Genomic DNA, 16,561 nt, shown 5'->3' with positions numbered 1-16,561 from the left:
CAGGATGAATTGGTTTACAGAATGATCAGAGGTTACTTAGGAAATGGTTTAAAAAAAATTTAAATTCCTTTGTGGGTTAATAACTGCCCAGAGTCTACAATATTTAAACTCACACTTATGTTTTAAAAGATGGCCTTAAGTTAGAACATTGAAAGGAAAGTTTTAAATGGACAAACAGAAACTTAACCCTAGTGAGAAATTTTCCTACATACTGGATAGCAGCATGCTTGGAGTGGGAACAGAAAGATAAATATTATATACAAGAAATGACTTGCTTACAAATGATTTTTCTTGGAAAGAAATGTTTGAACTACAAAGGACTAGGGTTCCACTAAGTTAAAAAAAAAAATCCCAATTCATTTCATTTTTCTTGATTAACAAATGCAGTGTTGTTTTCTATACTATTACAATTTAGAAACTTGTTTTTATTTTATTTATTTAGAATATCTTTCAAAGCATATGGAGCTTCTGGGTGGCTCAGTCAGTTAAGCATCCGATTCTTTGTTTCAGCTCAGGTCATAATCTCATGGGTTCACGGGTTCAAGCCCTGCTTTGGGCTCAGTGCTGACAGCACAGAGCCTGCATGGGATTCTTTCCCTCTCGCTCCCTGCCCCTCCCCCCTCAAAAAAAACCCAAAAACCAAAAAGAATATTTTTCAAAGTATAAATAACTCTCCTTCATTCTTTACTTCCCCTGCTCCCTTGTTCCTTTCTCAGATGCAACCACTTTTAAAAACTTAAGCTATTTTTTTTCTGGTGCTTATTTCCGTATTTTAAAATAAGCTTTTACACTGTAATCTCTTTAGTAATTATCTTTATCTCTTGGATTTTTGTTAGCATAGATGACGGTTTACCATCTTTAAATTATATCATCTCAATTATCATTATATCATATTTTTAGTTAAATCAGTAAACATTGTTTACATTTTGACCATGTAGATTCTGTGCACTTCAGAACCAAGAAGCATACAGTATTTCATTTTTTTTAAATTTTTTTTAATGTTTATTTGTTTTTGAGAGAGAGAGAGAGAGAGAGAGCACGAGCAGGGGAGGTGTAGACAGAGAGAGGGAGACACAGAATCCGAAGCAGGCTCCAGGCTCTGAGCTGTCAGCACAGAGCCCAACGTGCTCGAACTCATAGACCATAAGATCATGACCCAAGTCAAAGTCAGACGCCCAACCAGCTGAGCCACCCAGGCACCCCCGTATTTCATTTCTGTATCGTTTTTCCTCTTGCCGTAAATCGTTGCTTTTTAAAATCAATTGCAGGGGTGCCTGGTGGCTCAGTTGGTCGAGCTTCCGACTCTTGATTTCAGCTCAGCTCATTATCTCACTGTTCATGGGTTGGAGGCCTGAGTTGGGCTGCATGCTGACAGGAGGAGCCTGCTTAGGCTTCTCTCTCTCCTTTTCTTTCTGCCCCTCTCCCGCTCATGTGCACACTCACACTCCTTTTTTCTCCCTCTCAAAATAAATAAACTTGAAAACAATCAATTGCATAGTTTTCTGTGTACATATCCTTAATTTCTTGGTAGATGTTGCATCATATCGGCCAAATATCTATTGTACATTTTGTTTTCCCCTTTGAGTCCTATACACTTCTCCCAATCAGAGTTCATTTTTAAGCCTTCTGCAAGGTTAGTATTTGGAGACTTTCCCTTTGCTGTTCTTTGTTGGATCCCTCTTTCTTGGATCCTGTGCCATTTTATTCTTAGCTTCTTCATTTACTTCACTGGAATGCATCCTTTAGGAAATTCCTGAGATAGAATGTATGGTATGTTCAATGTCCCCCAATTTTTTTACTCTTAATAATTTCATTGGCCGATAGTCTTCTAGCTTCATGGGTTGCTATTTTAAAATCCAATGCTTTTCTTTCTTCTAATCCTTCTAATGTGACTTGTTTTATTTTTAATTTTGGAAGCTATTAGGGTCTCTCTATCCCTTTTGTTTTGGTATTTCATGATGTTGTACCTTGATATAGATTATTTTTTATTTATTATACTGGGTATTAAGTGGATCCCTTCAAACTGGAAGCTTCTATCCTTGGGGGCTTTTTGAAATGTTCTTATTTCTTTAGTAATTTATTTGTTCTATCAAGATTCTTATCACTTTGTTATTGGACTGCTGAGTCCAACCTTTATTCCTTCATTTTATCTGTGTTTTTGTCATTTCATTTTGTTTCCCTTTCTAGGAAGTGTTCTCACTTTTATTTTAAGCCTTCTATTGAATTTTTTATTTTAGCTGTCATATTTTTTATCTCCAAGAAGTTTTCTTTGTTCTCTTATTATCCTTTTGTAAGCAGGCTGTTTCTTTTTGTTTTATGGACATACGTTCTTCTCTTATGTCTTCAAGTGTAATTTGAAGTTTCTTTATTCATCTTACTATCTGTTTTGTTCAGATTCTTTATTGCTATTTTTTGGTTCTCTTTGATATTCATAGTTTTCTTCAAAAAGCAGGGGTATCATATTTAAGAGTAAGGCAATAAAGAGCTAATTGGAAAGTCTTTGCATGGTTGAACATGTCGCCTGTCTCTTGCCCTGTGGTCATGTTCCTGGCTGACTAGCAGTCCAGGAATAGGGTAGAGCTGGAGGAAGGGTCAAACTGTTCCTTCTGTAGACTTTCCATTAACCCCCTGTTTTTAGCTTATGGCTAAAACCTTACCCTCTGCTGTAATTTAACTCTCTAATGCATGATTAATAAACTCTGTGGTCCTTGTCTTGCTAAGAGAGAGAGACAGAGAAGGGACCGTCACTCACAATACAGACTTTCAGTTTAACCTGTATTCAGCCTTCTGCATCACTCTTGTATTTCACAATTTCTGATGACTGCAAATTCTGAGCCTCTCAGGTGTTCTGGGCCAAAAGCTTTTCTTCTTAAGACTTTACCTTCAGACACTTTAGCTTACAGTTTCCTTGCCATTGTAAGTCCGTTATCAATATCTTCCTTCGTGATCTCTTTGTTTCTGAGGGGCTATACCTTTTTTGTTTTTAAAGTTCATTCCATATAATTTTAGTGGATTCTTTGAAAGAAGAAAAGATAAACACATGAGTTAATCTCATATCTTTAAATGCTTCTACTTTGTATTTTTACAATCATAAAGAAGCTGGGTATTTATGGCAATAAAACCTTGATTAGGTTGGGGTGCCTGGGTGGCTCAGTCCGTTAAGCTTCCGACTTCAGCTCAGGTCATGATCTCATGGTTGGTGAGTTTGAGCCCCGGGTTGGGCTCTGTGCTGATAGATAGCTCAGAGCTTGGAGCCTGCTTCAGATTCTGTATCTCCCTCTCTGCCCCTACCCCGCTTGCACTCTGTCTCTCAAAAATAAGCAAACATTAAAAAATTTAAAAAGAAAAAGAAAAAAACCCATTGATTAGGTTAAATTTCCATCTAATCCTTTGTAATATATTTCTATCTATTCCAGAATATTTTTAGCCCCAAATTATGAATATATATAGACAGGTATTACTGCCAAGTATGTGTAGTATGTGTTATCGTGGATACATATGTACACATGCACATGAAGAGGCCTCCACAATTAGATATAGTTTGCTACTGTATCTCATAGTAGCGTGTATGGTTGCTATATCATCATTTTTAAACACCAGGTATTTTTCATGGAAAAGTTAAAGTTTTATTGGAATTATTTGAGGAAATTGGCATTACCAAAATGATTTTATCATAATGAAAATCAATTTTAGAGACTGACACAATTTGAATTTCTAGCTACTAGTAGTTCGCTATTAGCTTTTAGGTTTAGCTACTTAATTGCTACAAACTTCAGTTTCCTAGTCCATTCAGTGAGAATGACAGTACCTATTTCAGGTTTGGAAACTTATCAATTAATAGCTATTAAGCATTGATGTAATGTGTGGGACACAGTAGGTAGATGCATCATGATAAATCTATAGTATTGTTTTTCTTCACCCTATTTAACCTTTTCAGTATTTTTCTCATTTTCATCTTAAATAAAATCTGATATATATATTTTTAGAACTTTGAGGGTATTTTCAAAATAATTATATATTTGAAAACTTGCTGCCTTGCTATTTGCTCTAAATGGAATTAAATATAAATTGAACACAAGGCCTATTTTTTTGGTTGGGTTATTCAAACTGCGTTATGACAAGACATGCTTTACGTTTTCAATGTTAATATAAATAAATTCAAAATTACTTCATTATTAATAACATAGTATTAGGTATATGTGTTTTGATAGTATATTGCCAGGTTTAGTAAAAAGAACTTATTTTCCATTGTGAATATAGAATATCTTTCAGAAATAAAATGATTAATTTTCACTGTAAAATTTAAATCTGCATTAAAATCCAAAATTAAATATTTCACAAATAATACCTTTTTTTAATTTTTTTTTTCAACGTTTATTTATTTTTGGGACAGAGAGAGACAGAGCATGAACGGGGGAAGGGCAGAGAGAGAGAGAGAGAGACACAGAATCGGAAACAGGCTCCAGGCTCTGAGCCATCAGCCCAGAGCCCGACGCGGGGCTCGAACTCACGGACCGCGAGATCGTGACCTGGCTGAAGTCAGACGCTTAACCGACTGCGCCACCCAGGCGCCCCACAAATAATACCTTTTAACTGATAAAGTGACAGTGCTTTAACAATTGATTATGAGCTTCCATTTCTTTTTTTTTTTTTTTTTAAGTTTTTTTTTAAAGTTTATTTATTTTTGAGAGAGAGACAGAGCACAAGCCGGGGAGGGACAGAGAGAGGGAGACACAGAATCTGAAGCAGGCTCCAGGCTCTGAGCTGTCAGCACAGAGCCTGATGCGAGGCTTAAACCCTTGAGCCGTGAGATCATGAACTGAGGTGAAGTTGGATGCTTAACCAACTGAGCCACCCAGGCACCCCGAGCCTCTATTTCTTACAAGCCAGCCAAGTGCACTGGTGTCCTTGACAAAAGAACTAAGTAAAAGGACTATATTAAGCAGTGCATGAATGTAAAACTGTGCTTTTTTTTTTTTTAACTGTGCTTTCTTTTGAAATATTTTAGATTTTTTATTTAAGATAGCTCTACCTTCATCCTGAATTATTTTATAGACCAAGGAGGCTTACATACATGAAGGATAATAAGATATTAAAGATGAGAATAAAATTGATGTGAAACTTTAAATTTTGCATTGAAAATATTTGTATGTAGTACAGATATAGAGATGTTGTCCTTTTCTATTATAGACTGACTAGATACCTTAAAATGTGTGTTTCTTATAGGAATCACAGTGCATTGATAACAAGTGTAGTCCCGGGGGATTATGATGGAGATTCACAAATGGATGTCCTCCTCACGTATCTTCCCAAAAATCATGCCAGCAGTGAATTGGGAGCTGTTATCTTCTGGGGACAAAATCAAACATTAGGTGAATTTGTTTTAAGAGTTCTTAATATGTGTCTTTGGATATTAAAGGAAGAATATGCCTTTTATTCTTAGGTAAATGTAACAAAAATATTGTTCTGAAATCAGTTCAGCAATGCAGTTCTTAAGAGTCAGTAATTGTAGGGGCATCTAGGTGGCTCAGTTGGTTGAGCATCCGACTTCAGCTCAGGTCATTTTCTCTCAGTTGTGAGTTCGAGCCCCACATTGGGCTCGCTACTGGTCTGCTTCTGATCCTCTGTCCCCCTTTCTCTCTGCCCCTCCTCTGCTCCCTCCCTCTCTCTCTTCAAAAATAAACATTTAAACTTAACAAAAAAAAAAAATCAGTAATTGTAAAACTTTTTTAAAAGTCAATTTTTTTATTTTTCTTTTGTAACCCAGGACTAGTCTGGGGTTGAACAAACTCTGCTCTTGCTAGCTTAAGGAAGAGAGAGAATTATTAAAGGATTTTTATGGCCTATGGAATTATTGGGATGGCTAAAGAACACATTCTAGGTTGACCTTTCAGGAACGATCCCCAAAGCCTTCAAGGAAGGCTTTCTACTGTCAGTACATGGCCAATTACACAATAACTATTAGGATGACATTGTGTCTGCTGTGACCCTCACCAGCCAGATGGTTACCCTGCACCCTGCCTCTTGATACTCACAAATTCAATGATCAGACACTGAGGTAGAAATAGCAGAGACACAGCTTTCACTTCATTCCTAACTTCCAAAACTCAGAGTGTATCTGATTGTCAAGGCTTACATCTTATTCAGAATCTCAGATGCAAAGATACGTGAGAATAGCTATTTTGGTTTCTAGTCCCTCCCAGGACAGAAAAGCACAAAAAGGTTGTAGTGGAGATTGAGAGTCAGTCTACTATATCCACCCCTAAACTTTCAGAACTTATCTGAAAAACGAATTAATTATAACTAAATAGATGACTTTGTTCATGGGGCCAGTTTTCAGGGTGGGGTGGAAGGGATGCAGTTGTGTTTTTGGTAACATTTGAACTTAAGCAGTAGTTTCAATACTTCAAATTAATTCAGTCAATAAATATCTGAAGAAATAGTACCATGTGTAAAGCATTTTGTGTACATAAGCATGGATATTTTAGAATCAAGCAGTTTTGTGCATATTGCCAACTGCTAAATTTGTATTTAAAGAAAACTCACCTAAGATTTTTATTTTAAAAATTTTTTTTTTTTCAACGTTTATTTATTTTTGGGACAGAGAGAGACAGAGCATGAACGGGGGAGGGGCAGAGAGAGAGGGAGACACAGAATCGGAAACAGGCTCCAGGCTCTGAGCCATCAGCCCAGAGCCTGACGCGGGGCTCGAACTCACGGACCGCGAGATCGTGACCTGGCTGAAGTCGGACGCTTAACCGACTGCGCCACCCAGGCGCCCCTAACCTAAGATTTTTAGATTGCAGCCTCTAAAAAAAAAGTTCTTGTAATGGTTTTAACTATAGATTGAACCCCGTTGGTGTCTGGGTGGCTCACTGCTGCCGTTGCAATGCCTGCTTGTGATTCTCTCTCTGCTCCTGCTCCACATATTCTCTCTCTCTCTCTCTCTCTCTCTCTCTCTCTCAAAATAAACTTAAAAAAAAGAATGAACCCCAGGATTTTGTCTTTACAAACTTGGATGTCTGTTAGATTTATAGTGTCTTGTTAATAGTAATTGTTGGAATTAATTAGAGATGAACGTTGAAAAGAATGCAGATATTTTACCCCAAGTGTAGATATCAAAAATCATAGGGGCTCCAGGGTGGCTCAGACAGTTAAGTGTCCAACTTCAGCTCAGGTCATGATCTCACAGTTCATGGGTTCAAGCCCTGCGTTGGACTCTGTGCTGATGACTTGGAGACTGCAGCCTAGTTTGGATTCTTTGTGTCCCTCTCTCTCTGCCCCTCCCCCACTCATGCTCTGTCTCTGTCTCTCTCTCCTCTCTCTGTCTCAAAAATGAATAACATTTTTTATTAAAAAATTTAAAATAATAGAAAGTGCCTTATATATATATACATATATATATATTTTTTTTTTTTCTATACAGATCCTAACAATATGACTGTACTCAATAGGACTTTTCAAGATGAACCACTAATTATGGAGTAAGTATATGCTTGCTACCGTTTGAATGATTTTAAACTTAAAAACATAAAATTTCTCACATAAGAGACTATTTTGCTACATGGCATTGACACTAAATTCATTCTCCCTTTGAAGGTGATAGAGGGGGTAAAACTATTAGTGCTTGATTGATAGATATGAATGGTATGGGATTTCTTCCAGAAATTTAGACAGATGTCTATATTAAGGAGAAACTTATCCTTTTTTAATTTATTAAAACAATTTTTTTAATGTTTGTTTTTGAGAGAGAGCTGAGTGGGGAAGTACAGACAGAGGGAGACACAGAATCCAAAGCAGGCTCCAGGCTCTGAGCTGTCAGCACATAGCCTGACACAAGGCTCAAATCAGGGACCGCAAGACCATGACCTGAGCCAAAGTCCGCCGTTCAACCAACTGAGCCACCCAGGCGCCCCAGCTTATCCTTTTTATAAAGCTCTTCCTTAGTGTTATTATTCCTCAAAGTACACTCATGTACCAGGATAAATGTAATCCAAATTCCTGTCAGAATTTTTGGTAATGACACAGAGATCACTTCGAGAGCTAAAGTAATGTACAGCCACATTCTTGTTTTCATTGTTGCCTTTCATACAGTTATTAAAATAATAATCATATACCAATAGGTCAGTGGCAATCAGAAGTCTGAACTATAAATCCATAAAGACCCTCAGCTTGATTTCATTTATAGTTGTGTATATTTTCATTGTTGTTGAAATAATCAATGGCCAGTATGAATTTTTATACCAGCTGGGAATTACTTTTGTGGGTTATTTCTCCTCAGCCCATCTAAACTAAACAGTTTGGGTCATGATTCTGAAACACGTACTGTTTTCTTACCACTCAAGAATAGGGTAGGTTATGCAGAAACTACAGACAACCCTAAGATTCCACAACAAAAGTTTATTTCTTACATCTTGTGTCTGTCCACTGTGGGTCAGTGGTAGGTTCTGCTCTGTGCCATCACTCAGGGTATATCAGAGGTCTCATTGCTACTACCAGCTTAAAGAGGGCTGGAGGTCCAGTAATAAATAACAAACACTTTGGCCTAGAAATAACACATGTCTGACACTTTTGCTGACATTTTATTGACTATAGCAGAAACTGGTGAGCATTATGATTTCTACCACACCTCCCAAAGGTTATTTTCCTTTTAAAGCTGGAACATGAGAATTTTATGAAATAGCTGCTTAATGTTTTTAATGTTTTCTTTTCAGCTTCAATGGTGATTTAATTCCTGATGTATTTGGTGTTACAAATGAATCCAGCCAGCCACAGATATTATTGGGAGGGTGAGTAAACATGATTATAACCATGTAATTAATTGTACTTATTGCTGCTACAGGAACTATGTGTCTATGTAAACTGATTGCTTTAACCATTAGGGAAAAACGTAGCTCATTGGAAATCCATGCTCTTAGAGATTTTTAAAAGGGCATTTGGTCGACATGTAAGCTTTCTCACACAGTTTTGGATTTGATCTGCCACTGCTCTCTTTGTAGAGCCAGCTTAATCCATTTATCCTTCTGGAAATTAGAGATACAAACTTTACAGGTCCCAATTTGAATGTTCATTCGTTGTTTTTTAGGAAAGATTTAATTTGAACAGAATGGATACCTGCTGTCTTGATTGGATTCTCCACATTAGTCATTTTATCTCTGAGCCTTTTACTGATAAGCCTGTTCCTTCTTCCTTTTATTTGTTCACTGAGCAATCAATAATTGCCTAAGAATGTAAACACTCCTCTGAGCTCTGGAAATTTTTCCAAGTATACTTTATCCTTCACTGACATGTATGCTGGGATTCTCTCACTATCCTTGTGTGCCATTCTTTGGAAAATCTGTTTGGAATTTTGCAATTCAAAGATATAATTCCTCTAGACTTAAATAGAAGTGGCCTCTTAACATTTATAGCAAGATACTTTTCATGAGGTACCTTCAGCTTGGTTAATTTTTTCTGTATCTGATAAGCCAAAAATTTAGTTTAAGAATACAGAACACATTTACTTTTTTAACTTTCCAGTGAATGTGGAGAACTACCTTTATCATTCTGTCTTTCCCAAGTGTTTGGAAATCTAACAAATTTCCTTTCTGTGTTTTGGAAAAGTTGTATATTTTTATATGTACCTTTTGAATTGTGGTTGATAAGCCCATAGATGAGTAAACTGTCAAAATTTAAGGTATTATGAGAAGAAAATGTTACATTTCCTATCACTTTTTCTGAAGGTTTTCTTTTTAAATTTTTTTTTAACGTTTATTTATTTTTGAGACAGAGAGAGACAGAGCATGAACGGGGGAGGGTCAGAGAGAGAGGGGGAGACAGAATCTGAAACAGGCTCCAGGCTCTGAGCGGTCAGCACAGAGCCCAACGTGGGGCTCGAACTCATGGACCGCGAGATCATGACCTGAGCCAAAGTCGGACGCTTAACCGACTGAGCCACCCATGCGCCCCTTTCTGAAGGTTTTCAATGAAGAATATGGGTGTTTTGATGCTAGGGAGAATGACCTTTGAAGGACTTACTGTGAATCTTAAATGAGAAACCTGTTCTTTCCCCCAAACTTTGAATAAGTTAGAAGAGAGCCCTGCTCTAGAGACCAATTGGATGGAGATCTTGCTTGTTCTGTTGTGGCCCTGTCTAGGGGAACTGTGTGTGGGTGGGGTTGGAGGAAGGCACAGGCCACCCCTACCATGGCAAGCCCAGCTTATTTGCCTTGGGCTGGGACTATTCAGGAAGTTGTCTTTTTCATTTAGTCTCTTTAAAGGCATACCTGTGGGGGGCGCCTGGCTAGCTCAGTCAGAAGAGTGTGCAATTCCAGTGTTGTGAGTTTGAGCCCCACATAGGTATAGAGATTACTTAAATAAAAACTTAAAAACACAAGTAAATAAAGGCATACATGTGATTGAGAACATGATGGTAACTTCTGGCCTGCTTTGTTTCATGGTAATTTCTATTTTAGTCAAAGAAATACTTGGAATACCTTTAATATGTCATTTGATCTTTAGAAATTGAAAATTTTTAACAGCTGTTGTTATTAATTCAGAAAGGAAAGCTAATAATGTGTTTATGGATTTTCCACTTAATCCACAAGAAAACTATTTAGAGTGTCATGTGATAGTGTTATAGCTTATTTACTTGTTCCGAATTCTGCATTCATTTTTTCTCTGTCGCTTCCTGAAAAACGATAGCTTTTAAAACTTATTCTGCCTGGAGAATTCACTTTCACTTTTATTCACTTTTATTTTTTAGACATTATATTCTGACATACTTTAGTACACTGGAGTAATATAGTAATATCCTGGTATTTTATGATATTTCTCATTTAAACTTTCATACAGATTAAACAATAATAGCTAACTGTGTTATAAGTAACAAGTTTGTATCCAAGATATTTTAATTCCAGTTTAGAGAATGAAATTATATAACTTGGCAGAAAAGAATTCCTGTCAGTAGCATTTTAGGATAACTATAGCCTGGCAATATCATGATTCAGATAACAGAAAGCTGAATATGTCCCTTTGGGAGCAAGCATTAATGTGTGACTAAAATAAGAAAATTATATTTAGGCCATACCACTTTTACAAATACAGACATATGTACAGGTACATAAGTGAAAAAGCCACAGCATTGACATTTGGGACTTTTCATGTGACCTCTGATTGGAAACCCAATCTTATTTATCAAGAAATCTAACCTAATTTTTGCAACTTAAATATTGTGTTTTATGGGCACAGTAGACCCAAGATTATCTTAAATTTAATTAAATTTTGCCAGCACCTTAATTTTGTGGGAAATTTGCAATGATCTTTAAATAGAGTGCTAAATACTCCCATAGGATTGTGCTGAAAAGCCCACAGCTTGTAACCTGGTCCAGTTAGGAATAAGAATAGGAGATTGCCCACAAGTAAAATTAGCATTACTGATTTGGCTGGAGTAAAAGTACCTATGGTCTGTCTAAGAAGACAGTGGTAATAGGCAAAAGAATCCCTTTTCATTGGCACAGTGGGGGCTATCTAACAGGGACAGGAAGGATGCTGAATCTACTGAGGTGCCAGAGATAACTGTGTTAAATGGTCAAAGGTGAGGTTTTGGTTTGTGTCTCAACCCCACTTTATAATGACTTGAAATAACGTAGTCATGTGTCATATTACTTAAAAATAACACCTACCCATTAAGTGTTATGGTGGCTTTTGCAATGATGTGAGGTTATGATCACTGAGCATTTTCTATAAAAGGGAGTTTGAAACTGATGTTGCAAAAACATTCAGAATATTAAGTATTGAAGTGAAAACATTTGTACTTGTAATTTTAATCAAAGTCAAATGTAATATTAGTCTTTTCAAATTCTGTGACTCCTGTACTGAGTTCAAACACATTTCTGGGTCAGGCCCAAGTTGTATACTTGGGAATATTAATGTAGGTATGTGATAAATACTTTGCCATACTCTGTTTACTTCACAAGTGATTGCATAAAAATTTTGAATGAATATTAGTGGCACTGAAAGCAGCCATTTTTAACTGTTATGTAGATGAGTAATTTTCCTCCAATGCCAAAAAATATATATTTTTTTCTATTTAAATATAGTTAGCTGGTCTCAATCCAAGAGGTATAAATCCCTATTTTTCCATGTAATCTTTTCTCACTTTATACCAATTACTGATTTATTTAATCCCCTTCATTTTTACTGCTGCTCCTTTTGTTGGCTTGCTGATGCATTATGGAAAATATTGCAAATAATTGTCTTTAATGAAATGAAATGATATTGTGTTACAAATCTATTTTTTGAAAAAATATGAAAGTTAAAGATTTATAACACAAAAGGAACCAAATGATCATCAAGGCAGCTTTTAACTTTGTAATTAGCATTAGTATTCATAATCTTGACAATAAAAGGTAGCTTGAGATGATTCATATTTTCAGATACGAAAATACTCTTATTCCCCAAGTAGCCTTCACCCCTTCTCACCTTATACACCGTTTATATTTGGAACATTGTTTTTGAATGGAATGTATTAGAACTTGAGAAATTAGTTTAATATTGGTATTTCCTTAGAATCAGTACAACAGTTTTCTAACTTTCCTCTTTTCCTAAAGAAGCTTTTTTATTGGAGATAAATTCATTTATTTTCCCACTGTTTCTCATCTAAATCTTTTTCCTTTCAAAATTAAGCCACAGAAATAGTGAAAAGCTTTATGAGATGACAGAATTTTATATGGTGTGATTATTTCAAATGGCATGTTACTTAAGGATCCCTAATGTTATTTTTCTGGAGTCCCACCAGGAACTTTTTGAAAGAGAGAAAGCAGGGGAGAAGGGGAGAGGGAGAGAGAGAAAGAATCTTAAGCAGGCTCCATGTTCAGCGCGGAGCCCAACATACGGCTGAAAATCACGACCTTGGGATCATGACCTGAGCCAAAATCAAGATTGGGGCTTTATTTTCAGAGACCTTTTCAGGGATCAAATGACCCACAATTCTCTGGTGATTAATGATACTGCTTTGTTTGAGGTATTGGTTGGCAGTATTGTATATAAGTGAATTTTTGTTTGTAAATGTATGATTTAAGATGTTTTGGGGTTTGTTTCTTTTTTTATTATTTTTAATTTATATCCAAGTTAGTTAACATATAGTGTAGTGATTTCAGGAATAGAATTTAGTGATACATCACTTACCTGTAACACCCAGTGCCCAACCCAGCAAGTGTCCTCAATGCCCCTTGCCCATTTAGCCCTTCCCCCCACCCACCACCCCTCCAGCAACCCTCAGTTTGTTCTCTGTATTTAAGAGTCTCTTACAGTTTTTCTTCCTCCCAGTTTTTGTTATTTTTGCTTCCCTCCCCTTATGTTCATCTCTTCTGTATCTTAAATTCCACATATGAATGAAGTCATAAGATATTTGCCTTTGACTTATTTCGCTTAGCATAATACACTCGAGTTCCATCTATGTTGTTTTAAAGGCAAGATTTCATTCTTTTTGATCACCAAGTAATATTCCATTATATATATACACATATATATAATGTCACGTTTCATATGCAAAATATATGCATTATGTGTATATGTGATCTATATATGTGTATATACATATATCATCTCTTCTTTATTCATCAATCAGTGAACATCTGGGCCCTTTCCATACTTTGGCTATTGTCAATAGTGCTGCTGTAAATATTGGGGTGCATGTGCCCCTTCAAAACAGCACTCCTGTATCCTTTGGATAAATACCTAGAAATGCAATTGCTGGTTCATAGAGTAGTTCTATTTTCAATTTTTTGAAGAGCCTCCACACTGTTTTCCAGAGTGGCTGCACCACTTTGCATTCCCACCAGCAGTGCAAAAGGGTTCCCCTTTCTCCTCATCCTCACCAAAATCTATTGTTGCCCAAGTTGTTAATTTTAGCTGTTCTGACAGGTGTGAGGTGGTATCTCATTGTGGTTTTGATTTGTATTTAACTGATGATGACTGTTGTTGAGCATCTTTTCATGTGTCTGTTAGTCATCTGGATGTCTTCTTTGGAAAAGTATTTGTTCATGTCTTTTGCCCATTTCTTCACTGGATAATTTTTTTATTAGGTATTGTGATAAGTTCTTCATAGATTTTGGATAGTAACTCTTTATCTAATATTTCATTTGTAAATATCTTCTCCCATTCCATCGGTGGCCTTTTAGTTTTGCTGATTGTTTCCTTTGCCCTACAGAAGCTTTTTATCTTGATTAGGTCCCAATAGTTCATTTTTTCTTTTGTTTCCCTTGTCTCCTGAGACATGTCAAGTAAGAAGTTGCTGCAGCTGAGGTCAAAGACATTGTTGCCTGTTTTTCCTCTAGGATTTTGATGGCTTCCTGGGTCACATTTAGTTCTTTTCAACCATTTTGAGTTTTTTTGTATGTATGGTGTAAGAAAGTGGTCCAGTTTCATTCTTCTGCATGTCACTGTTCAGTTTTCCCCACACCATTTGCTGGAGAGTCTTTTTTCCATTGGATATTCTTTCCTGCTTTGTCAAAGATTAATTGTCCATACGTTTGTGGGTCCATTGCTGGGTTCTCTATTCTGTTCCATTGGTCTGTGTGTCTGTTTTTGTGCTAGTACCATACTGTCTTGATGATTACAACTTTGTAATATATCTTGAAATCTGGGATTGTGATGCCTCCAGCTTTGGTATTCTTTTTCAACATTACTTTGGCTATTTGGGGTCTTTTCTACTTCCATACAAATGTTAGGATTGTATGTTCTAGCTCTGTGAAGAATGCTGGTGTTATTTTGATAGGGATTGCATTGGATGGGTAGATTGCTTTGGGAGCCTTGTAGAATGAGTTTGAAAGTTTTTCTTCCATTTCTATTTTTGGGAACATCTCCAAAAGAATCGGTGTTAACTCTTCTTTAAATGTTTGGTAGAATACCCCTGGAAAGCCATCCGGCCCTGGGCTGTTGTTTGTTGGGACATTTTTGATTACTGATTTAATCTCTTTACGGGTTATAATGGGTCTGTTCAGTTTTTCTCTTTCTTCCTATTACAGTTTTGGGAGTTTATATGTTTCTAGGAATTTGTCTATTTCTTCTATATTGCCCATTTTATTGGCATATATTTGCTCATAATGTTCCCTTATTATTGTTTGTATTTCTGCAGTGTTGGTTGTTTGTGATCTCTCGTCTTTCATTCATGATTTTATTTGGGTCCTTTCATTTTTCTTTTTGATCATTCTGGCCAGTTGTTTATCAATTTTGTTAATTTTTTCAAAGAATTGGCTCCTGTTCTGGTTTATTTATTTATTTATTTTTATTTTTATATCATTGAGTTCTGCTCCAATCTTTATTATTTCCCATCTTCTGCTTGTTTTGGGCTTTCTTTGCTGTTTTTTTCCATCTCTTTAAGGTGTAGTGATAGATTGTATATTTGAAACCTTTCTTCCTTCTTTAAGAACGCCTGGATTGCTATATACTTCCCTCTTATGACTACCTTTGCTACATCCCAGAGTTTTTGGGCTGTCTTGTTTTCATTTTCATTGGCTTCCATGTACTTTTTAATTTCCTCTTTAATTTCTTGGTTAACCCATTCATTCTTTAGTAGGATGTTCTTTAATCTCCCAAGTATTCATGGTCTTTCCAAATTTTTTCTTGTGGTTGATTTTGAGTTTCATAGTGTTGTGGTCTGAAAATATGCAAGGTATGATTTTGATCTTTTTGTACTTGTCAAGGGCTGATTTGTGTCCCAGTATGTGATCTATTCTGGAGAATATTCCATGTGCATTCGAGAAGAATGTGTATTCTGTTGCTTTAGGATGAAATGTTATGAATGTACCTGTTAAGTCCATCTGGTCCAGTGTATCATTGAAAGCCATTGTTTCCTTGTTGATTTTCTCCTTAGATTATCCATCCTTTGCTGTAAGTGGGATATTGAAGTCCCCTACTATTACATTATTATTATCAGTGGGTCTATTTATGTTTGTGATTTAAGATATTATTCTTAAGGTTTACTCACTTTGCTTTCAGTTAAATCTTACAATTTTTAGATATGTATTTGTAGTAATCATTCAGAAAGATAATCAACTTCTTTTGAGAAAGCATAGTTTTATAGTTTCTGTGCAAATTTTGATAGTAACAAGTCATTATGAATACTGATGATATTTTTAAATGTCTTGGCTTCAGCCTCTTTCCATTAGTATACATCAAAGTTTTGTTTCCTTCTTTGAGGGTAAACTATTTTTATATTTCATTATTTCTTGCATATGTATTGAAAAAAGTCCACTTTAAAACAAGCATAGAATACACTAAACTGTATACTTAAAAATGATTGAGATGCTAAATTTGATGTCATGTACATTTCACATAGTAAAAAAAATTGGAAAAAGAAAAACATAGAGAAACTGTGGATACACAGACTTTGAGTAAGATTAGTAATACTATTCTAATTTAGTGTAAAATGAGTCAAAATAGTTTATTTCTGAAAATACAGGTTAAATCTCTTTCATTAGATTTCTATTACACTTTTAAAAAATGTATTTGCTATTCAAAATGCCCTACAAATACATGATTTTTACCAGTATGCAGGCCTAGGCTCTAAGCTGTAGTT

General features: G+C 35.9%; 1 protein-coding gene across 2 annotated transcripts in view; it reads left to right on the top strand.

Moving 5' to 3' along the window:
• Positions 1 to 16,561, top strand: part of ITFG1 (integrin alpha FG-GAP repeat containing 1) — a 349,315-nt gene that overhangs the window by 3,136 nt on the left and 329,618 nt on the right. For both annotated transcript variants that reach the window (XM_047078354.1, XM_047078355.1), the window contains exons 3-5: positions 5,227 to 5,372; positions 7,427 to 7,484; positions 8,715 to 8,789. In XM_047078354.1, coding sequence (XP_046934310.1) covers positions 5,227 to 5,372; positions 7,427 to 7,484; positions 8,715 to 8,789 — 279 coding nt within the window. The remainder of the gene's footprint in view (positions 1 to 5,226; positions 5,373 to 7,426; positions 7,485 to 8,714; positions 8,790 to 16,561) is intronic.

Source organism: Lynx rufus, unplaced genomic scaffold (assembly GCF_022079265.1).
Source record: "Lynx rufus isolate CCGP_SWC_20201006 ecotype Redwood Valley unplaced genomic scaffold, mLynRuf1.p SCAF_16, whole genome shotgun sequence".
Lineage (NCBI taxonomy): Eukaryota > Metazoa > Chordata > Mammalia > Carnivora > Felidae > Lynx > Lynx rufus.
This window is presented reverse-complemented; position numbering and strand designations above follow the sequence as displayed.